This window comes from Condylura cristata, unplaced genomic scaffold (genome assembly GCF_000260355.1).
Source record: "Condylura cristata isolate star-nosed mole 26May11 unplaced genomic scaffold, ConCri1.0 scaffold00004, whole genome shotgun sequence".
NCBI lineage: Eukaryota > Metazoa > Chordata > Mammalia > Eulipotyphla > Talpidae > Condylura > Condylura cristata.
The window spans coordinates 39,912,898-39,938,185 of NW_004567105.1; the positions used below are offsets into that span (position 1 = coordinate 39,912,898).

The following is a 25,288-nucleotide window of genomic DNA, read 5'->3' on the forward strand; positions in this document are numbered from 1 at the left end:
AGCCACTTCCACATGAGTCCGATCCCTGCCTGCTCTGGAGGTGACCACATAGCATGGCGGACCTCTCCTGACCCGCACGCTGCTCCCCTCAGCAATGTTCTTTGTCAGTCGGCCTGTTCTGCTCCCCGCTCTGTCTCTGGTGAATCCTCTCACCGCCATTGCACCTCTGGCCTGTACCCCAGTTCTGTAATGCATAAATAAATAAATCTTTAAAATAAATAAATAAAGAAAGAAAAGAATATACAAGGAAAACCATAATTAATAATGCATTTAATGGATATATTAATGAAATAATATAGCAGATGTAAGGAAAGCAGAAAGAAAAATAAATAAATAAATAATGGAGGGAAAGAAAATAAAGCATGAGCTATTTCCCTAAATAAACAGCAGAATATAAAAATTTCTACGAAGTAAAATTTTAGTTATTTAATATTGATTAAGGCATCGGGTGTAGCTAAATTAATATTTGGTTTTAATTTGCATATTCTAATATTTTCAAAGCATCAATAATTAAATAATAAATGAAATAAATTAATAGTATTAGAAAACAAGCTACCAAATGTGAAAAATTCTTGTTACATACATAGAAGAATGCTTTTAAGCAAAGGAATGCCATCTCTGTGATATTAGATTGTTAACCCTCAGTGAAATGTTTGTTTTAAAAGATTCCACAATTTACCTATAACCTATGTGAGCTCTCACATAGGAATGGTAACTGTCCAGTGAAGAAGGTCAGCAGCACTGACCACTGACAATGTGCCTCCTGGGCACCCTGGGGGTGGCTACAAATGCTTTTTCGTGAAAAGAGCCAGAACTTATTAAAGAAGTGATTGATCTCAGGTCAGAGGTAGAAAACGGGTACGTCCTTGGAGCAACTCATCCTGCCAAACAGCAGGGCAGCTGTCAAAGATAACTAGAGTTACATCAAAAAAGGGCTTCTCCAAACAAGATATGGCAAGCTCATGTCTACCTCTCTTTGCCTGCTAAGTACCACAAGACATCCAGTAAACAACTCAGGGCTTCCAAAGAGAACTCTCAGAGGTAAAAGAGAAAAGCAAGGTGGATGGACACGGTTACTACAAGAATGCACACCAGGTGTCTCGACCCCAACAGAGAAGGTGATCTACACCCTGCCGTTCCCAACTAACAATCTAGCAAAGGAAGACAGCACCGTGATGTAGTCACAGTCTTCCTTGAATAGACCAGGACTCCAGCGACCAACAGGGGTGAATACCAGCAGCCAGGGCAATTACTCTCCTCCTCTAAGGAGGATGGAGGAATGTGGAGAGGCAGCACAGGGGATCTTGCCACACAAGTGCCAGCACATACACTGCGCAATTAGGAGACTATGGCAGGGGATCCTGCCCTTTTCCCAAGAGGAGGTTCTAGGCCTGGCCATACACCCTGTCCCCACAGCAAGAGAGTTCCTAACACAAACTTGACCTGCACCTCTTCTCCTTCTCTGCTAGTCAAGACACCTGTCCCCACATGAAGGTGACAGGAAAGTAGGCCTGGAGAAACCCTTCTACTCCTCTGGCAGCAGCAGCAGCTGCCAGCAGGACCCTCACACAAAATAAACCAGACAGACTAAAAGACAAACATAAAAGCTGTGACTAATAAAGTATTATTGCAACCACAGTCCACGCATGTTGACTGTCTGCAGCAGTAAAAATGTGTATAGAGGAGCCTACCATAAAAATAAAAGCCCCCACAATACAACTGAAATCACTCACTACAAAGAACCAGAGGCAACCACAAGATAGTAAGGAAGGCATTCACTTGTGCCAATGTTGAGCTAAATCACATTTGTAATGCTCTAGCAAGTGTGTTAAATCACAACAAAATCATAACAAAAATTCTTCAACAAGCAATTATGAAATGTCTTGAAAAATATTAAATAGAAAAACTGAACAAAGGAAATGTTAGGGAAAAGATTATACAGAAATGTAGCTAGAAAAATACAATAATATTTTTCCTTTTTTTTTCTTGTTTTTACTGTGGAAGATGATACATGTGTTAACCTGACTATGGTAATCATTTTACAAAGTACATAATGTAATCATCTCATTATATAATTTAAATAGATTCACTTGTGTTTGTCAACTTTATCTCAAAATACCTGAAAAAATGTAGATATAAAAATAGAATAAGTAGAAGACTTGATCAAATGAAATCTAAGATGGAAATCAATTTATAAATCAGATAATACACAGCTATTCCAATGACCAACTCCACTTGAATCATCAGCATGGGTTTTCATCTTTAGTTATCAGGTACACATACAGGTATATAAAATGCACACTCTTCCACACTGGCAGAGAGGGGGAGAGAAAGGAAGAGAAAATCTTGTTTCTTCTAAAGAAGACTTAGTTCTATCCACAAGTAAATGTTCCAGAATTTATAAAACAAAATCTGATGAGCCATAATTTATTTGTGTCATTATTATGTATGAAAGCAGATATGATTTCCTTTAAATCGTAAGTAGCCATTTGGTTTTGTGAGCTATCGCATAATGATGAGCACCAGCAAATATAAAGTTAAGAACAATGATGAAGCTTGTAATTAATGGCATTAACTAATCTACTTACAAAACAAAAAGTCTGTTTAGTTATGGTCTAAATTCTTTATGTATTTTAATTCATCCAGTGCTCAGTCCTTCTATATTGTAGTTATTATTAACCTCATGTGTAGAAGAGAAAAGGAAAAAAAATGCAAGGTATCTAATTTGCCCACATTTATGAGTATTTGTTTTGTCAAATTGTCTGCTTTGTAAATGTTCAATATTTGTGTTCGTCATTCTAACTTGTTTACTACACATAATTCCCTTAAATGCCTTCCATTTTGCCATAAGTAGCAACATTTTGTTTTTTCTTATGGTTAAGTAGTATTCAATTATGTAGATATAAAATAATTTATTTATCTAGTCATCTATCGAGTGGGAAGTTAGGTTGATTTTATCTCCTAACTATTGTAAATAATGCTGAAAAAAATACAGCATATAATTTGAGGCTTGATGGTTTAATGTTCTTTGCATGGAGCCTAAAAGTGTGAATGCTGAGTCATATAGTATTTTCACTTTTATTTTTAAAGGTAAATTCAAATCATCTTAAAAAATGGCAGCTCCATTTTACATTCTCATAATGACAAAAACTTGCTGGATGGTCTCAAATAGAAGAGACATGAATGAACTTGAAAACTAACAAGTCACATGTGTAGAGTCATATCCAGAACCATAACAAGAACAATATACAGAGATCCACTTGAAAGTGCTAGCAATAAATCATGCTTTAGGAGGAGACCTGAAATAAAAGATATTCAAGTAATCCACAAGAAGTCAAGAAAGAGAAACAGTGGACTTACTAGCCAAAATTAAGGAATAACCTGATGCCCTACAATGTGTGAGTGATTAACCAAATTGAGGCCCACACATATTATGGAATGTTTCCCAGTAATAAAAGTGAATTTTTTACTGACATTTGCATAATATTGCTAGATCTGAAGGAAATTATATGATATATATAATATCACAAGGTGACATATTATGCCATTCCACTTATATAACAATCCTGAAATGACAACACAAAGCATAGAACAGATCAGCAGCAGCCAGAGCTCAGCAGTAGGGCAGGAGGACACAGGGACACCAGGACACCCTGGGAATGGCTGTAAGAGAATGACAAAGACCTGTACTGAGGGACTATTCTGTGTCAGCTTTCATGGCAACACACAGGTCTGTGTGGTGATAAGAACACACAGAACTAAGCACACATAGAAATACAAGTGGGGAAATGGGTCAAGTCAGTGAATTTCAGGTATGTACTGAACTGTGCATGACATTGTACTGAATAGTGTGGGAAGCTACCCCCAGAGAACAGTGGGTGGAGGGCACACAGATTCTGCCATTTCTCACAAATGCATGTGAATCTAAAATAATCCCAAAATTTAAAATTAAGTTTTTAAAGGATAGAAAAGCCAAGTCAAAGAGGTGTTCACTTGCAACAGAACAATTTGAACATCACAAAGAATAAGAGCTACGATGAACTAAAAACATCAAACAGGTTTAAATCCATGAGTTCATAATGATCTATTTTTTAAGTGCACCTTCAAAAGATTATAGAAAGAGCTGAGGCTCAGAGCTCAGAGATCCAACCCAAAGTGTACCAGAAATCCCATGATTAAAGTCTTATTTTCACTTTTATCCCATTGAAAGAAATCACTTGGGTTTTAGCTTCACCTATATCCTATCTACTAACTGCTGAATTTAGAAAAATGCCCTAAACCTCTGTTACTTTTATTATAAATTAAGAGAAAGAAGAAAAAAGGTGACAGTCATAATATGAGACACTAGCTCTGGGCCCATTATCTTCAGCTGTATTCATTATTTCCTTATTTATATCACCCCCTTGCCTCCCCTGCATTCAGATCTTTCACTTGCAGTTTCTAAGTGAATGAGGCAGAAGAATATGAAGAGTTGAAAAGTGTTGGTATTTGTAATAAAGAACAGGATGAATTATTTTCTCTCAGCCAAAATCAAGACAAACCCAGGGAGAGAACACCACTTACCCACAAGACATTTCACTCTGAGGGGGCCCCTCCTCCCTATCTCCACAGGATGGAGGAATAAAGGCAGGTCACTCTGTGATTCCAGAAACGAAGGGGACCCATGTCTGATCTTCCTAAAACAAAAGGCATGGCTGGCCAAGCATCTAAGCAGAGAAATGTGTCAACATCCTTAGTTTACAAGGCTCACACCAATGCCCTGTGTCTTCTCTTAGTGATGTGACACCCAAATAAATTCAGTGCAAACAAGACAAGAAGTGAGGTAGGAAGACTTCTTAGGATTCTGTCATACATGCAATTTTCTGCCTCTGTGCCAAGCTCCAAGCGTTCACCTGGTTCTCTTATATTCCTCTTATAAGTAAAAATCATTCAATATTTTCTTTTTCCTTCTGACTTATTTCACTGAGCATGATCTCTTCTGTCCCCATCCATGTAGCTGCAAATGGCATTAGTTTATCTTTTTTGATTGCTGAGTAGTATTATATTGTGTATGTGTGCGTGTGTGTACATATATATACAAAAAATACATTGTAATTACATTACAAAACATAACACAACAAAACAAAAACCAACAGATAATTATAAAGCAGAGATATCCTACAGGGGAGAGGGGCCAAGAGGAATGTGAGGGACTATGGTGATGACAGGCAGATGAAGTAGGGGAGGGGGGAAGCAAACAGTGTATTAAAATGCATAACAATATGAATAGATACATAAGTTAATAAAAAAATAAGAAAACAATTTCCTAGTGTTCAGAAAAATTCAAGACACAATCTTCACCTTTTCTTTGCTGTTTTCCAGGAACCCAGTTCCAACCCAGAAGAAACACTACTAGCTGCTGTGAATTGCCCATTTATAAGAAGAGGATCACATTTCTGTCATCTCATTTTCTTTTTTTTTTTAAGATTTATTTATTTATGCACACAAGAACTGGGGTACAGACCACAGGTATAGGAGGTGGGTGGGAGGATTCACCAGAGACAGAGGGGTGAGCAGAACAGGCAAAACCACAGCAATACACTGCTGAAGAGAGCAGCAGGAAGATCAGGAGAGGTCTGCCACACCATGTGGGTCAGCTCTCTAGTTGGACATTGAACTCATTGAACTGGTGCTGCAGTGACTGTGGATAGTTTCCATAGTGCTCCACTGTGCCACCAGGGAGGGCCACCACATTTTCTATACTCAGACCCACATATTTCTGTGACTTACTAAGAATACATTTACAAATAAATTTTAGAGATCAGTCAACATCTGTCTCAGTAAATTGAATATTTTTCTTTTTATGAATGTGTCAAAATTTATTTACTCTAGTGACTGTAAACTTGCTTGCCAACCCCGTGATTATAAACTATGATGCAGTAGCTACCCTTGTTTTCAATTATGAGTATATTTTTTATAGTATTGGCATGCTTTTCTAACATAGCCTTCTAGACCTTATACCAATGCAGTCTGACCAGCAATATGTGAGACCACCTCTCTCCTCATACTCTCAACAAGCAGAATGTATTTTCAATGATCTGGCCTATGTCATTCTCATTTGGGTATCTGAAGTTCTCTTCCTAAATTTAACTAATGTTTCACACGTAAGTGTTATTTTGCTTTTTCTCCCTTTGTTTGTGAGCTACGCGTGTGTGTGTGTGTGTGTGTGTATAATTTTCATTTTTCTAATAGCTTATTTTAGTGATTAATTCATTAAGATGTTGAAGATGTTGGGAAAACATCTTCCAAGAGGACAGGCAGTTCAGAGAGGACCCATGGTGAGAGGGCTGGTGTGGGTCTACACCTGTGTCTCTCCTACCTGCACCCCTACTGTGTGGATAGCACTTCTCAGAGTCGAGCCAGTGCTGATGCCACCTTTATGGGTTCACCACAGCAGAGACTCCATGGCCTAATCGAATTCAAGATGAGTTTTGAGTCAAAGGACCTGCATTTATGTCCCTACTTGGCTGAGGACTGACCAGATGCCTTAAATAAATTGTCTCAGCTCTTTGTGCCTTCTTTATCAAGTGGACACAGTGACAGAACTTGTATCCTATAGTGGTTGAACATATATGTCCCCTTTACTTTGCCCTCTATCATATTTGGATAGCCTAAATAAACCGTGGCATTGGACTTGACAGAAAGAATGATGGAAGCATGAAACCATTCAAGTCTATGGAACCTCAGTGCCTGTCTTCAGGGTCTGGCTATTGTCTCATTTCACAAAAAAAAAAAAAAAAGTATGTTCACAAACCCACTGATACTGCTTCTTAAGGAGTTTCTGTTTTACAGAGGATGATATCAAACAAGTCTATTCACAAATGTAATTACTTCTCTGGGCAATTTTACAGCATTTCAATAAAATGTTCCATGTCGGACATTCTTGCTTATCTGAAAGCCTTGCTCCAGGCTGGCTACTGAAGACTTAGCTCTCAGATCACTGATTATATGCTCACAGGCAGAAAGCAGATTGCTATGTATCCCCCTCCTTCTGCAGGACTCCCTGAGTATGTTGCAGAACTGTCTGGGGTCTTTCCAATCCCCTTCACACGCTGCTCTGTACAAATAAACAGCCACCAGCCTGCAGTTATTTTAGACTCTAGTCATGGTCAGCTTCTATTTGTCTGACACTTTTCATCTTTGATAAGTATCATAGAGCCAAGCATTTTCATTTCAATTTAAATTACTTTATCACCAGGATTTTTGTCCCCTTAATTATAAAAATGGCAATAAGTATGTTTTCATCTGTCAACTGTGTGACTTCATTCTCATCCTTCCAAAAGTGCTCCTTTGGAAGTCATCAGAGTTTCTGAAGATGGATAAAATACAACACATTGCCACCCAAAGACACAAAGCAGTGGTTTGTTTAATTAGGTACCCAACCTCCCAGACCATCAATAGTAAAAGCATCTGTAGTGTACAAGTCTAGAAATGTATGTTTCCATTGATCAGTTATAATAAACTTTGAAATGTGAATTTTTCCAAATTTTACTATTTTAATCTTGAAAATAGCTCCAGTAAACCTACCCCTCAGGTTCTTGTACAAAGTGTATAAGAGGATCAGGAAATATCCATGATTATTCCTCAAGCATGTAGAATTAAATGATCAATAGTGATTGAGCCTGCATCTGAGACTATAAAATTGTCAATGTATGTGCTAGGATTACTAACAAATATCACCCTTTCCATCCTCCTTCCTCTCCTGCTAAAGATCCAGTTAGAACCTTCTATTCCAGTAATGCAGGGAAATACTCTCTTCCCATCTTCACCTAAGATAATTAATTTCAACTTCAGTGTTATGACACTAACTTTATAAACACAAAGCCAGACCACCTACATACAGTCACTACTCACATAAAATAAATAAAAAATGTTCTGATTTAGGTTACTAGCCATAAAGTCTAAAAAAGGCTGAAGACAGAATCGATGAAATCTTTGGTGATTCTTCTAAACTTCTACCATTTTCAGAATGCGTGGTGTTCATCCCACCCACACCTGTGTCCTGGCTGACCTTCCTTCTTCCTCCACATGATAGAGTTCTACCCATACCTCCCTCCAAATGCTTTGCCAAATCCTTCTTTCCAGAAGTACTAGGTGCTTGCCTCTCTGTGCCCTGCCACAATGACTATATTATAAATTTTCTTCTGATGTTTGTCTTTCCCATTGCAGGGTGAGCAGAGACTGTATTACTAATAGTAAAATCATAGAATATAGAATAGTATATAATGCACTTGTAATAGCCATTATTAACAATATCAGTGTATAACGATTTATAATATAATTTAAAACAAATGTGATATAGTCAAGAATAAATTCATAGTCTGTTTAAAAATGTAAATTTAAAATTAAGCTATATATATGATGGTGGATGAAAATTAGACTTTTGGTGGCAATCATAATGTAATATATGTAGATGTTGAAGTATAATGTTGGATACTTGAAGGCTATACAATGTTTTAAACCAGGTTACTGCAGGAAATTTTTTAAGTTAAAATAAAAAATGTGATATAAAGCCATTTTCTATTAAATGTCTAAAATACTCATGGCCCTTAAGAGCTTAAGAAACCACAGGAGTCTGCATAACTGACTTTGGCTCCCGGCCTGATGTGAGTGCCAATTGGAAACACAATCCTAGAATGGCAGCTGGAGGCCTGAGCTCACACCCAGCAGCACTGTTAACTCCTCACAGATACAGCCCTCCCCTTCCCTGGGGTTCCAGACACCTGTCGTCAACCAAAGTTCAAAAATACGGCTTATAATAGGATATTTTATAAAAGAAAGACCACAGTTAAACAACTTTCTGTCTGTTCTACTTTATTACTAACTGTTGTTACAAACCTCTTACTGTGCCTAACTTACAAATTAAATTTTATCATAAGTATGTATGAAAAAAAAAAACAGTACATATAGTACATATAGTGCCTAGTACTGTCAAATTTCAGGCATCCACCTAGAATGTATCCCCTTAGGGGGAATACTGCATATAAATTAATTTTACTTCATTGCAAAAGTCCAAGGTTTTGGTTAATAACCCTACAAAAAGATCTCTTTAAGATTAAAACAGCAGTTATTGAACTCATTCAGAAAAGGCTGAGACACAGGCTCTGTGTTTAGCCACAGACCAAGGAATAAAGGTCTCTGGAGGTAAACCATTGCCATCCCTCACAGCAACCATGGGGGAAGGGGTGATCAGAAATAACGGCTCACATAATCCATGCTGCTGTTAACTAACTTTTAAATTTTAAGTTAGCACTATTTAAAGCTTAGAGGTTTATCATTGCTAGAATTTAGCATTCCCTCCTTGACTGTAGCATCTGATTATTTTCATGTCCCTGTTAAATTTTCTAAAGGCTTACTCTGATAAGTCACCTTGAGGTAAGAAAAAAATGCCCCCCCCCAAAAAAAAAATCACACAGATTTTTCACTACCAATTAACAGTAAGTTTTGTAAATAGGTTTTAAAGTACACACAATATAAGAGAAAACAAGTAGAACCAAACAATATTCTCCTGGAGAAACTGTCCTTGTCATCCATACTATAAGTCCATGGGGTGAAGCAAATAAAACCAAGTGGCCACTTACCAGATCCCAACTATATATAGACCAGGCCTCACCTACCTGAACTACCATTGCACCGAGCAAAGTCAATTAGCAACTGTTCTCCACATTATGCTCCTTTGTACTCACTGCATTAGTTACCCTAAACAATATTTTGTGTTCCCAAAATTTCCTCTAATACAATGACTCAGCAAATCCAAATTTAACAAAAATAACGGTGAAAAACCCAGATCAAAATGAGTTATAGTTAACATAAGAAAATTGTATGTTTTCCCATCTCCATGATAATTACATGGAGCGATTTTCCCAACCTAGTGCTTGTATGGTATACAAGATGCTCATTCATTTAAACTTACCTTTTGGATGACCTTATTGATTTCTGGGGTGTTTGGTGTGTACAGGATTTTTCCATGTAATACAGGTTTTAGGAAGGACCACACTAAAGCACCATTTGGAAACTGTAGAATTTCCTGATAAAGCTTCATGCAAAATGGTGCTGTTGCAATTAAAAAACAAACACAAACAAAACAAAAAAAAAAAAAAGTGTTACTCATGATACAGGATGCCCAGTCTAGTAGGGATATTCATTTATATATCCTCACTTTCCATAAGTAATTTATACAAAATTTTCATGACATAATTCTGAATTTAGACAGTACATTCAGACAAATTTTCCTTCTGTCTTTACCTGTTCTGTTTTATAAGAGACTTCAAGGTACAGTGTTTGCATCAATAACTTAGAACAACAAAAACAAAATATGACCTTCACATTTTCAAATTAAGTTATCAATTAGAGCAGTGAATCATGGCAAAGTCACCTGAAGAAAACAGTAATAAGAAATATTGTAGAAAATTTTTAACAATCAGGCCAGAATATTAAGGCCAGAATTAGTTTTTTCATATGAAGTAAGCTTTATCAATTGCATTTGTGTTTATTTTGCTTCCATTTATATACAACTATTGAATTTACAACATTTGATAATATCAAATGGCCTTGCTTTAATTCAAATATGTAAGTCCTAGTAGCTTTCAGCATTTCTGTGGTGTCAGTAAGTTTCAAATGAAGGTTTACTTGACTAAATTGGTGAAAACAATAGGAACTTGATGAAGGTAGAGTCTTCATCATCATGAAGACTAGTGATGAAAACTTCAACATATAACTGGTTCTTTTCCTGCTGATGGAAACATTTAAAATGTAAATATTATCTTAGCCTTTCTATCATGATTCATAAAATATCCAAGGTATGAGTTTCTATTGCAATTATATCCATCACTAATTTAATCTTCCTGATTCTCCAGTTGAAAACAAAACAATATTTTATTCAACAAGTACCATAAAATTGATAGAAACAATCCCTTGAAATATAACAGTCTATCTATGCAGTATTTTTTTTGTCTGAAAATTTAAAATTTTCATATATAATTTATTCAACAACAACTTGACTCATGCCACAAAATTGTTCTTCCCTTGGTCAAAGTCCTGAAAGAGAAAAGTCACTGGCAGTGCATATTCTTCAAGCAGGAGCTGGGTGGAAACTACTGAGTCTGATAATTCAACAGTGTTTCTCTTGTGTCTTTTTCTTTTGTTATATATAATTTTTTTATCATTCTTCATTTCATAATTTTTTTTCATCTTAGTTGTAATTCCCATGGACTTCCCACCATCAATACATCTGTGTGCCATCACCATACTCCTGTGTATTCTTCCCACCCCAGTTTTGATCCCATTCCCCTTTTCACCCCCATAAAATGTCTCTGGTTTATAACTGTTCATTGTTTTCATTTTTATTTTTACTTTATTACAATTTTTTTCCTTATCCCTTATGCTTCTGCTATGAGTGAAACCATCTGGTATTTTTCTTTTTCTTTCTGGCTTATTTCACTAAGCATGATCCCTTCCAGCTCCATCCATGATGCTGCACAAGGCATGAGTTTATCTTTTTTTTTTTTGGCTGGGTAATATTCCATTGTGCATATATACTATATCTTCTTGATGCAGTCATCTATTTTTGAGCATTTGTGTTGATTCCATATATTCCCTATTGTAAATAGAGCAGATAAACATGGAGGTGTAGGTGTCCTTTTCAATCAGTATTTTTGTGTCTTTTGGGCAGATACCTAGGAGTGGGATTTCTAGGTCATATGGAAGCTCCATTTTTAGCAGTTTGAGGAACCTCCAAACAGCTTTCCATAGCAGTTGCACCAGTTTGCATTCCCACCAGAAGTTTAGGAGAGTTCCTTTTCTCCACATCCTTACCAACATTTGTTGCTAGTTGTTTTAAGTTGTGCCATTCTCACTAGGGTGAGGTGGTACCTCATTGTGGTTTTAATTTGCATCTCCTCTATTACAAGTGATGTTGAACATTTCCCAAATGCTTGTTGGCCATCTGCATTTCCTCTTTGGAGAAGTGTCCTATTAGCTCTTCTAATATTTTGTTGAGGTTGTTCACTTTATTTTTGTTGAGTTTTATCAGTTCCTTGTATATCTTTGTGATATACAAATCAGTTGTCATTAGTATTGTGCACAAATATTTTCCCCCAATCAGTGGAGTGTATCTTTGTTTGTGTAGTGTCTCTTGCTGCACAGAAGCTCTTTAACATGATGTACTCCAGTTTAAAATACATTAATATATGGGTTTCTGACAGAATAATGAATATGTACAGAAGAATTTTTTTATATTGTTTCTTTTTTTTTTTATTTTCCTATGCCTTTGTTAATTTGGGGATAGTATTTAATTTCTCCCCTCCAGTGTGGTCCCTGTCATTACCCAACAACATAGCAGCCATGACAGAAGAAATCTTGACATCTGCTACTCATGAGCTATATGAACTTGAAGTAGGCACCTAACCTTCTCTAAGCTTCTATCATGTTCTCTGAGAAATGACAATACTAATATTTTCTATGAATAGTGTGATAATTATTTGAAATAAAAATGTATTGAAAGATAAAAAAAAAGACTGGCCCTCAGTGTTAGTTAAATGACTGGGTAGATGGATGGATGATAGATAGATGGATGAATGATTGGGTGTTTAGTCTTGGTGAACAAATGAATAATTCTCAAGAATCTAAGTGCCAAAAAAAACCACCAAAACACAAAATGAGGATCAGGGAGGTAGAAAGCAAAAAATCATTAATAATGATAGCCTTAATATATGTTTATAATACCACACTGTATTTTATTATATCTGTCAACTACCTAAGCATTTATCAGCTGGTGGACACACTGAAACACTGTCTAAGTATTTTCCTGTCTACTTCCATATCTTACTCTTCCAGCTTTACATGTTCTTACTCTCTCCTTTGCCCCACTACCAGCAATACCGTGGTCCATCCAAGACACTTGAATGTGATAAGCTTAATTATAAAATAGTTCCTTATATTCAGACCTTGTCTTGAATTCATATGAGGAATGTCTTGTCCATAATCAGGTTACCTAGCCATGGTAAGGGAATATTGAAGATGTAACTAAAATCCATAGTCAATTGATGCTATGTTAATCAAAAAGGAAATTTTGCTGGCTGAGCAATCAGATAAATCTTCTACTGGAATCCTCAGAATCAGAGAGGTGTCCCTACAGGCCTTAGGGATACAATCTCCATGGATTCTAAAACAGTAAGAAATGAATCCTATCCACAACCACCTCAGCTGAGACCCCAGCCCTGATCACCAGACGATTGTGACTGTAGCTTTGTGAATGCCAACTCTTGACCAACAGAAACTATGGGATTATACATGCATATGGTCTTAAACCACTAACTGCATCGTTATTCTCTGCGCAGCATAGAAAACTGACAAACTACAAAATATTATTTTCATTTTGTGAAACAGTTCATATGCATCAAATCCATTATTCTGGACAACAACTTTACGAAGTGGGTATTATTTTCATGTTTAGAAGAAATGAACATGATTCAAAGAGAGAGATTTTGTGACCAACATGTACAACTTGTTACTGGTAGGGCTGACCTCTCTAAAACTAAAACCCTTACCAGTGTATTTAGTTTGCCTGTCTAGCTAAGATGTGTCCATTTGAAATAGAAATTTATCAAATTAACAGACCATTTATCAACCTGTTGTCATTTACTCCTGAGCTTTCTAGAAGGCAAAGTTGCAGGAAGCCACATGGAATTCTTGTTATATGATACATCCATTTTCAAGAATGAACTCAGTACTCCTTTTCTCCTAACCTAGACTGGCACGCCAGAAGTACCAGAAAGACTGATGATCCACCTGTCTGAGACCTTTCAAACCTAGTCCTTTGGTGTTACGTGTGAAACAATCAGCCTTGCTCAAGAGTGATAGTTGCAGTATTTAGCAGCTTTACACACATGAAATGCAATGGTAAGAGGACTAAGGTAGAAAATTCTTTGCCAGGTATGTACCCACTTTTATAGACAGAATGTTTAGTTTAAAAGAATGCTAATAAGAAAATTGCAGATGAAATAAGGATTGGTTCTCACTTGAATCTTCAGGAATGTTGAATTTTTCTTTGTCATCTTCTAAGAGTTCATTAACTCTAGGCAAGTCGATAAATGTTTTTGCAGTGCTAAGAAAAGATGCTTGATCCTTACAAATCATCTTCATCACAGATTGGAATGAACTGAAGACTGAACTTCTGGCTTGGTCATCTTTTGAAACCTGGGGAAAGAAAAAAAAAAATGAACTGTGATTAAGTCATTACCAAGAATATCTTCCTCACACATTTCTGTAAGCCAGTTCCTTTTTGATTGAATATACAAAATGTTAACATATAAAGATGTGGAATCTCTGCTTGTGTCCTTGAAATACTATTTAAACCTCTCTAATGCTTTGTTTTGGACTACATCTTAATAGAAATCTCACACAAATATCACACAAATCTTATGCACATGAATACAGACCAGAAAATTTTTGTTGATTTTTCTAGCAATACATTCCAACTCCATGAACTATCACTAATTCAGACTAATGAATGGTCTTACTATATATCTCTACTGCCAAATTGTCAAGATATTTGACAGCTATCCAAATTACCCAGCTGTTGAGCTTACTGCTGTCCTGCTTCTGCAGCAGCCCTGAAGACACTACTCTCCACCCCTTACCCCACAACCCCTCCTTGGGGTACTCCCACATAATACCTCTTCCAGTCAGCCCATCCCAGGAAGAGAGCCTTCAAGCAAAATCTAATTTCACAAACCAACCTCATTCAGCAAATGATCTACAATTTGTAAGCCAATTTTATGTAAGTAAAGTGTTAAGGTTTTTGAAAGCAATTTACTTTCTGAATTAAGCTAAACAGACCTTTGGAAGTACATTTGTGTTAATAATCAATATAGTGATGTCTTTCTTTATGAAAAGTGCAAACTACTCCAACCTCCATATGGATGGGAAGCTGGTCAACACAAGCTCTTTCATCTGACTTTGGGGATATACCATACTTTACGCCATTCTTTTGCACCCAGGGCCAATAAGAGGTATCCGATTTCACTATTTTGTTGTGTAATGTAAAATTTAGTGTTAAAAGAAAAATAAAACAAAAAAGAATGAATGCAAAGACAGCAAGTCTGAATATTCCCCTGGGGGCCAAGATCAAACACACACCTGTTGAAAGTCCTGCATCTCAAGCAAGGCAGGGATTTTAAGTGCCTGTAGAAATTGTGGAAGGCATTCAAGGACATGGCTGGCTTTGGTGAGCAGTTGACTGAGGCTGGAGATGAGATCCAATAGGGAGCTGAGCAAGCCACTGTCTTCGGAAGGTATTAGAGTCTCAAAAGAAAGTCACAATAGGAAATAAACAACACTGTATTTTTTTTATTTTCACTAGCACCTTTCAAATAGTGAAAACTTGATTGTTTGATTTTCTTCCCTCTAGAACTTCAGAGATGTCTTTGTTGTGCTATATTAAAAGTCCTCTTTATTTGAGCACATATGTCTCAGTTGTTTGGCACAGATAGTATTGTTAAATCTAAACCAAGAGTAGATGTGATTTATTGTTAAAAATCAAACCATTTTCAAAATATTTATCCAAAGTAGAAACTTAAGGAAATGTTTCAAAGAAAAGTTTTTTTAATAATTCACATTCACCTACTGCCTCTCTATATTCATTACCATGTTTACATCATTCCACCCTTTTGCTGACTCTGAATGTATGTTGATGCACATTTTGTGGATGAGCTAACTGAGACTCAGAGAGACTTCAGGTGGCTTCCTGACCCCTCACAGTGAGAAAGGCTGAGTGTCAGGAGCTAAGCCCAGATATTCAAAAAATATCAGTATCTTTTGACACCTATTTGTGCTGCCAGGGCTTGACCACTCTGATTTTTACTTATATTTTGCATATTCTTTATTCACAGATGACAATTCCATGAAAACAGGGTTTTTCCTTTATTTTATCCCCCTCTCTTGGTAATTTATGTTGCTACAGGGAATAGAGAAGCATCTGGCAATATTAGTTGTTCAGTAAGTATTGGATGAATGGACAAAGAAGCAAAGGCAGTCTCTTTCATCCAAAGTGAAAAATCATAGCAAATATCCTTCCACTTTAATGTATTCAGTGAATTTTCAGCTTCTAAGACATACAGCATGGCCCCATGTCACTACTTTTTCTTTCTCATTAGAGTTCCACAGCTATCCTTTGTTTGTTACTCCAGCTGACCTGCCATCCCAAGATTCACAGATGCACGCTACTAATAATGATATGGTTCCATCAGTAAGAGAGCTGAGAGAGTGTGGGGTGGGGGAGACCTGAGTAGTCTTTTGCCATTTGTTTGACTTGCCTTTCTATTAAAGTTGCACTTTAGAAGTGGCACGCAACAGTCCCAACTTATGGTGGGGAAGACTGGAATTTAGACACGACACTGATAGACAGATGAATGCACCCTATTAAAGTAGCAAACAGTGTTTTGCAATAAAAGCTTCACAAATTCACCATCTGTCAAATACAACAGAAGGTGTGTGGACTTGGGAGTGACCTGAGCTGTGCTGGAATGCTGGCTATCATTTTAGGCTACTCTACCACCTCTAAATAATATCAAGTATTAACAGCTCCCCTTGGAGTCATTCATATTAAAGGCTCCTGGTAGATAAGAATTTCTGTTATTAATGGTACCTTCGTTGTGTCTGGGAGAGGGAATCAAGACGATTATCTTACCCTCATGACCTTTATCAAAATAATGACTTGAACCATTAGAAATACTAATTTCAACCCAATATTTGTGTAGATAATAGAATGCTGACTCACTAATGGCTTTTTACCTATTTCCTAATGAACATATTGTAAAGTTGGAATGGGGGTCAAGATGAGCAAAAACAGACTAGCTGGTCTACACATTAGCCAGGAGTATTGATTCTACCAGACAGAGGTGGCCTGGCAAGTTAAGGAGACACCTTGCTAATGGTGCAAAATGTATGTTTTATGAAAAGTTAATATTTGTTCTAGGCTTATGTGTGTAATTCAATATGTGCATTGTATTCTTTGAGTACCAGAAAGAAGAGAAACCACAAAATAAATTTCTGTAGTGGCAAATGTACCCTTTCCTGAATTTTAAACTTGTTCTCCAGGGTTGGAGGGACTAAAGCCAACTTGGTGATTTTGTAACACCTGTGATATCTCAGTCTCTCTGAGATGTTATCAAATCCATACTTGGATAGAAACTTGGAAGAAGATCAGCTTGTATGGGTAAGAGGTGAAATATACAGAATTGTCAGATCCAGTATAATAAACAAGGAACTAAAAGATTCAGGGCCCAGGAAAAGTCTGGAAACTGGTTTTCAGCCTCATGGGACCAGGCCATCTATGCAGACTAACTTAGTCTTCCTCTGAGTACCTCTACTCGGTCTCTTCTTACAACTCTTACCCATATATATTATGACATTTAGACTTCTCCACCCTCCCCATTCTCATCTTACTATGTGTGGGTATTTGTGGTTACACACAAAAATTGGGCCTGCTCCTGTTACACTCCCTGCCCATTCATTTCCTTTGCTAGGACAGAAGTGGGCATGGCATATTACCCTCACAGGACAAAGGTCATGGGACCCAAGACATAACAGAGGACAGAGCAGGCCAGGAGGGTGACAACAGTCCTGGGCAGGGGAGAAGGCAACTGGGAGTGCGTGGCAGAGCACAACCTCACCAGTTACACTCTAGGAAGGAGGGCCTTATAGAAGAGGGCACTGGGCTTCAGTTGTGTTGTTTTTTTTTTTTTTTTCTGTTGGCACTTCTGCACTGAGCCTATAGACAACTACCACTGCTGTGTTGAATGCCCTGATATTCCCAATTCCAAGGACCCCTGAATCCCACCCTGGAGTCAGCCTGCAAGAGATACAGAGATTGTTGAGAGTGTGTGGTCCCTGCTGTAGCTTCCCTGGCATACCCTGCTTTATTGCACTTGCTTTATTTTACTTTTTTAAAATTTACTTTGTTTCACAGATACAAAAGCCTCCACCAGCTTAAAAAAAAATCTAGCTGAAGTTTCAGATGATAATTTTTAGCAATAAAGTATTTTTTAATTAAAGTAACTTTTTAGACAGTGTTATTCAACAATAATAGACTATATCATAGCAAACATGTTTATAGACAGTGTGAAAAATAAAACCTTGTAGTTCACTTTATTGAAAATGCTTGCTTTATTGTTGGTGCTCTGGAAGTGAACCCCAATATCTCTAAGATATGCCTGAATCCAACTACATAGGAAGCAGCCACTCTGCGATGTCACATTGCCCAAGTTGACCACCCCAGTTCTGGTCCCTCTTACTTCGTAAATGACATTCCTCAGGCTCAGGTTCCGAATCATCAACAATACCAGAGAGTACACTTTGGATGCAGGCAGACCACAGAGTTCCTTCACTGTAAACCAAGATTTTTCATCCTTAGGAAACTCTAGCAGAAGATGAAGAATGTCCCAATCGCATCTTCCAGACAAAGCTATGGTGAGAACACTTGAAAGAACCTGTTTCAAAATGTAAGGATTGGAAATGAATGTCTCTGGTGCCCACAGCCCAGGCAGAGCTCCCTCTGTGATACATACACGGAACCCAACCCCCATTCTAGTTCAGACATTCTGGCTGACAGTGTTCCTAAAATGGAACTCAATTCTCTGACTTTCAAGCCCTTCTTGAGGATCCACTCTTCTGATATGGTCTTAGCTTCTGCTTTAAGCTGATCATCTTCACGTTACACTGCTATCAGCATGAGGCTGCTTTTCCCCTCCTTTTCTATATTGAAAATCAGATTCAAGTCTGCCACAATTTCGGAAAGGAAAAAGAAAACGAATGCAGGAGAGAGACTGAAAATTTGTTTCAGTGTCTAGTATATTAATGTCACATATCACAATATAAGAGGATCTAAGGTGCATCTTCAACTAGACATGGTTTTTAAATGACAACTTTAGTGCTGTGCCTAATCATAAAGCAAAAAGAACAACACATGAATGAACTCCTTGTTTATATTTCTGATCTTTGAAATGCTGCAAATCTCAGGCCCACCAAATCTCTTTGTGAACAGAAACTCCTGTTCAGAAAAAAAAGACTCATTACATGCTTGCAAATGCAATAAAATTTCCCAAAAATCATTAAGTAAGAGAATGGTTAGTCAGGGAAGTCCAGAAAAACAGGTCCATTTTATGTGTACCGGTATATATTGATACATACTTACATACACACATATGTATGTGTGTATATGTGTGTGTATACATTTATGTAAAGAGACAGAGATAGAGAATAAGAGATTCATTTTAAGGACAAATACCAAATTTGCCGGCATGTCGGCAAGCAAGATACCTTGGAAGTTGTTGAAACCGCAACTCAAAGTCAAAGCCATCATGGGATTTTCCTGGTGGCTCAGAGGTTAAAGTCTCAGTGCTATCAAGTTAACCCACATGGCTCAGCAGACCCCTCCTGTCTCGTCCATTGCTCCCCTCAGCAGTATAAGCCTCCCTGTATAATTCACTGTCTCTGGTGAATCCTTTCAACAATTTCACCTTCTGGCCTACACCCCCAGTTCCTATGTACATTAATAAATAAAGTAAATCTTTAGAAAAAACAAAGCCATTGGAACCATAATTCCTTTTCCTCAGAGGACCTCAGTCTGATATCTTAAACTGTCAACTCTCTGGGTAAGGCCACCCACATTGGGGAGAGCAATGTTTTAGTTACTGTTTACTGATTTATATGTTAATCTCACTTAAAAAAAATAAAAACTTCACAGTGACATTTAAATTGGTATTTGATAAAATACCAAATATCTGGTAATCTTGGTCAAACCAAGTTGACATATAAAATTAATCAACACAAATGGCTAGGAGGGTCCTCCCTGGTGGCAAAACAGGTTCAAGTGCAGCACTACAAAGTTGGCCGCAGCTGCTTCAATGCAAGTAGATCCCTGGTCAGGGAGGTGACCCACATGGCCCAGGATACCTCTCCTGACTTATCCATTGCTCCCCCAGCAGTGTACTTCATCAGTCCGTTTGTTCTGCACCGCCCCCAACTCTGTCTCCTCTCACAGCGCCTGCACCACGGGCCTATACCCCAGTTCTATATGCATAAATATAAATATTTAAAAAAATAAAAAAGAACAATTAGCTAGGGTACTCTAAATATACCAAAGTATTAATTTTTTTTGTGAGAGAGCTGTTAAGTGTTTCATACCTAATAAATCTGCAGTCTCTTTTTCAATACAGAACTTACAGGTTACAAACACAATTAAGAAAAGATTCCCTTAACCCCATGCTTTTCATAATGTTGTTTGGAAGGGGAGAGTAGCTTCCTTTGAAGAAAGGTTTCATTCTTTTTTTTTTTTTTTCTACATAGAAAAATTACGGTGTAGGCCAGAGGTGTGGCGTAGGATGAGAGGGTTCACTAGAGACAGAGTGGGGAGCAGGACAGGCCAATGTATTGAAATACACTGCTGAGGGGAGCAGCAGATGAGACAAGAGAGGCCTGCTGATTTTGTGGGCCAGCTCCCTGGCTGGGGATGGAACTCTGACCCTGGTGGTGATCTCACTGAGCCTTAATTCTTAGGCCACCAGGGAGATGCTGGAGGAAGGGGTTTCACTTTTCACTTTAAGACAGTCTCTCATTGGTTAGTTCTATAAAATGGGCTTCTGTAGGAAATGTTCCTTGGAAAGGGAACCTGTGCAAAGTCATGGCTCCAGAAAAGCTACTCTGGGCTTTGCATAAGTATGACTACAATTAGCCAGTGAGGGTCCCCCTGTGTTTGCTATGGAGCCTTGTCAGGAGAGTTACCTAGTTATCCCCAGGTGGGTGAGAGCCAATTACTCTCTTAGAGTTTAAAGATTTACTTTATTCATTTATGCACACAAGAACTGGAGTATAGGCCACAGGTTTGGAGGGTGAGCAGAACAGAGACAGAGTGGTGAGCAGAATAGGTGTATTGACTAAAATACACTGCTGAGGGGAGCAGTGGGAGAGAAAATAGAGGTCTGCTGAGCCGTATGGATCAACGATCAACTCCATGGCCAGGGCTCAAGCACAGGCCTCAGAGGCTGGCAACAGTTTGATAGCACTGAAACTTTAACCCCTGTGCCACAAAAAAAAAAAAAAAAAAAAAAAAAAAAAAAAAAAAAAAAAAAAAATATTTGTATTAAAATTTGTATAAACCTATTTTAATTAAATAAGGAAGGTCTTGAATATATCATGTGAAAACTCAATAGTGAAATCATGCATACAAACCCCACACAGACTACTTCCAGTTTTTCTCTGTGGTTTTGCCAGCTTTATTCTTTCTTTTATTAAAGCCTTGCTAGGCCCATTGTTCCTTTTGAAAGGCACCCAGAGCAGGTGGAAGCAGATGGAGAATTAAAATAAAAGAAAAGAAATATGTTAACCCTAATGTTTTGTTGGATTTGAATACCCAATGTATTTCTTTTTCAAAATAAAGTAGTCATCTTTCCTCTTAGATTTTGCTTAGGCCGATATAATGAATCCTCAGAAAGATGATAGCAGGTTGTCTGTGCTTCTCCTGCATATCCATGTTAGCTTCAAATGTTGCAAGGACCACAAGCAGAGGATCCCACTACTACAAGTTCAGCATACACACACGATCCTGACAGGAGTATTGTTTTCAGAAGGAACTACTTACCAGGTATCTTTGAATACCTAACAACACTGCAAACAATGTTTAGAAATGGTTTTGCCCAGCTGAGAATTTTAGACTTAGAAATGCAGGGAATGATTGAAGGGCACTGTTGTTCTCAGCCTAACCATGACTGGAAGGACTCTGATAGTGTTGGAGGAGAACAGAATATCAGGGAGAGAGCAGCTATGCCATAGCCGAGTTTGCAGCAGCCAGGGGAGACAGGAGAGCTATCAGCTGGAGGTCTCACATGTGGCACAGGGGTGGGAGATCTCTGCAGACTTCCCCCAGCCCCACTGGGCTCAGGGCTGCTAACACAATAAAGAAACAGGTTCAAGAGTGAGGAGTTCTGGAGGCAAACAGAAAGGCAGTTTCAGCAGGAAACTGGAGGGAAGGAGCTAGGATGGGTCTAGAGTAAAGCCAGCCCCAGCTGCACCCTGATCTCGCTGTACTGTCACAGCCCATGAGTCAATGTCTGTTAGTTTAGTCTCTTCTCCTTGCTATGGAATAGTAATAAGACCTAAAAGATTCATGAAAAAGAAGCAAATGACAGCACTGAAAGGCACTCAAGATAGTGTATTTAAATGCCTAGTAGCTACGAGTCTCACTATTAGGAGCGGCCAGTAAAAACACTTTTTATACAAGATTTTGAAAAAAGATGACTCAGAAATATATTGATTGACCAAAATTAAATGTATGAAAAATGAAAAACAGTTAATTCCTCTTTGTTTCTCTATTCCTAAATAGAACGATTCTGTTTAGAGAGGAAAGCAACATCTGCATGTCTCTCTCCTGTCCTTCCCTCTCCTCCACTGAGTCCCCAGACTGGCCCCTGAAAGGTGATGAATAGCAGCTCCGCCACTAGGTGGGCACTAGTGCCAGGCTGGCATTGGCTCCTGAGGGAAGACAATCGCTCTTGTCTATGCCTCTCTGGCTCTATGTCCTGTCACGGTTCCAGAAAATATAATAAGTCTACTATTTATTCTTTTCAAGAATTTCTGGAGTAAATTTAAACTACCTTAGTTTTATTTGTTAAAGAAGTTTCTATAAATTACCAGCAGATAATGCTATTAATTCCTCTAAGATTCCTGATCATGGATTATATATGAGCTTTTGAAGAAAAGAGCAATTGCAAGAAACAGTGTTGATAAAGTCACCATAAATGAACCACTTAAGTTCAAAGTTATTGTCATTGAAAGGCTGGTCAGTAACCAGGACCTCAGTCAGATTTACTGAGGCTGACTTGAGAGCTCAAAGAAACCACTGCTGCTCTGTGGTGGTACCTTTCTAGGCCACCATCATCTTTCCGCAGTAATAACCTGAAGGAAAATAGGAAAGATATTGAAAAAGTTGATAGAGAAATGATACTTTGAAAAGTAGAGTCAGGATTAAGAATACATAAAATTTAGAATTATTGGCTCAAAGTATTAGCAGGCAGACTGAACAAGACCCCCCAAACATGCCTTTGTAAAGACAAAACATACTCATAGTCTGTAAGAACTTCATTAGAAAAGGATGAGTAATAGAAGATAATATAACCAAAATAATGTTCTCAAGGAAAATCCAGTTACCCACCCCCTTGTGGGTAAAATGTCCAGCTGAACAGAATTGGCCCAAAACAGAGCCCAAACTTGACCCTAGTCTAAGTCACCTTCTGTGAGACACAAAGGGAAAGTAATTAGGGAGTAGGCAAACATGGGAGCAAAAGAAAAAAATCAAAATAAAGATTGTCATTGTCAGCGTCCCCAGCAATCTCTCACCTATGTCTCTCCTTCTGTGTCCCCCAAATCCTGGAACAAGTCCAAGACTAAGAAGCAGGCACATATTCTTCACATGTCTCTTCCCTGGGCACCTCTTCTGAATCTTCTATCTTCCTTGCTAATGTCCTTTACCCAGTCTTTTCTAGCTTCTCCTCACAAATGAGCTCCACCCTTACTTGGCTGGGGTAGGGAAGCTGCAACCTCCCCCTTTCTCTGGTGATTATACTGTTAGGAAATTAGCAAGAAGTATTTTTGCAGAGATCATTTATAAATCCTGAAAGTTAGGCTCTAAATATTTGCCTACATGCAAATAAGCAAAGATGTATCTTATCAGCTAGTAGCAATTTACTTAGAATGATTCCTTTCTAATCAACAGAAGCAGCAACATTGTGAGATTGGAAAACAGAGCAGATGTTGAAAGACCTAGTTTTGAAAGCCTGATCCCTAGCCAGGAAAGAGTCATGGGGCCACACTTAGATATGGATGAAGGAAATGTCTTTGTCAGAGGGGATTCAATGAGGCTAAAGTTGCCCATGGCAGTCTCCCTTTCAAAGAATTGTAATTCAGCAAGTAAGAAAATGTAGCTTTCATAAAAGTAAGAAAATGCCAGAGGACTTATATAAGAGACTGCCTGAATTTCCCTTTGTGTCAGTGAATATTTGGTGAGAACCCCTCCATTTCACTGCAACCACCCAGGCATTTATTTGGTCTGGGGAGGAAACAAAGCAACTAAGGGAAGACCTGATTTTGCAGTGAAGGGGATAAGAGAAGGACACAGGTGTGAAGGTCCAGAGTGCCCAGAGGTAAAAGTGCCAAAGACTCCACACTGATCATGTGGCACTGAGTTTGTGGGGACACCAGGAGACCACAGTCTAGGATGAGCTGCTTCTGTGATACAGCACTGCACATAGCTGTGCAACCTTCCAAGTCAGATTCCTGTCCAGAGTCCCCTACATGGACCAGAAACCTTTAACTCCACTCACACATCATACTTTTTGCTTCTCGCTCAAAAGAATGAATGAAATCAGAATGAATGATCTTGATTGGTGTCTGCTCTGAAGTGAGTTATACTTAAACCTGTTACATTTCAGAAGGCAACCTTCCTTTGCCGAACAAGTGGGATGTGTAATGTTGGCTAACGTCATATAAGGATTCTCACTATAAAAGTTGTGCTACCCAGTCAATGATGTCCATAGAACTAGAGTCAACTGAGACACAAATTGGACCAGACCCACTCGCTGTAATCATTTCTGCCCAAAGGAAATAAAATAAAGCCTCAGAGTCCCTTCTCTTTATGGAGCCTCTTGAATCTACATGTCTGCTCTTCTACCTTCCTACGTAAGAATCACAAGAGTGGGAGCAAATCTTACAAAATTATTGAAAAGGTTCACCTTCCAAGGTCACAAACATACTTGGTTGTGTAAAGTTGAAAATAACTCTTCAGCCCATTTTTTGATGGGGTTATTAACTTTATACTTGTTGAATTTTGTCAGCTCTTTGTATATCTTTGTGATCAGTCCTTTATCATTAGTACTGTGTGCAAAATATTTCTCCCAATCAATGGGGTGTCGCTTTGTTTTGTGTATTATCTCTTTTACTGTACAGAAGCTCTTCCATTTGATGTAGCCCCAACTGTTTATCATTTCCTTCTCTTTCCTTTGTTTATTGCTGCTTTATTTACAATGGTGAAGATGTGGAATCAACCCAAATGCCCAAAAATAGATGACTGCATCAAGAAGACGTAGTACATATCCACAATGAAATAATACTCAGCAATCAAAAAAAAAGATAAACTCATGCCTTTTGCAACAACATGGTAGAGCTGGAAGGGAGTATCTGTAGTGAAATAAGCCAGAAA

General features: G+C 38.0%; 1 protein-coding gene across 1 annotated transcript in view; it reads right to left on the reverse strand.

The window, feature by feature from the left end:
- Positions 1-25,288, reverse strand: part of ABCA13 (ATP-binding cassette, sub-family A (ABC1), member 13) — a 436,597-nt gene that overhangs the window by 263,373 nt on the left and 147,936 nt on the right. The window contains exons 24-27 of the mRNA XM_004676530.2: positions 18,333-18,527; positions 15,178-15,342; positions 14,058-14,235; positions 9,953-10,092 (exon numbers count right to left, since the gene is read on the reverse strand). Of these exons, the coding sequence (XP_004676587.1) occupies positions 9,953-10,092; positions 14,058-14,235; positions 15,178-15,342; positions 18,333-18,527 (678 nt within the window). The remainder of the gene's footprint in view (positions 1-9,952; positions 10,093-14,057; positions 14,236-15,177; positions 15,343-18,332; positions 18,528-25,288) is intronic.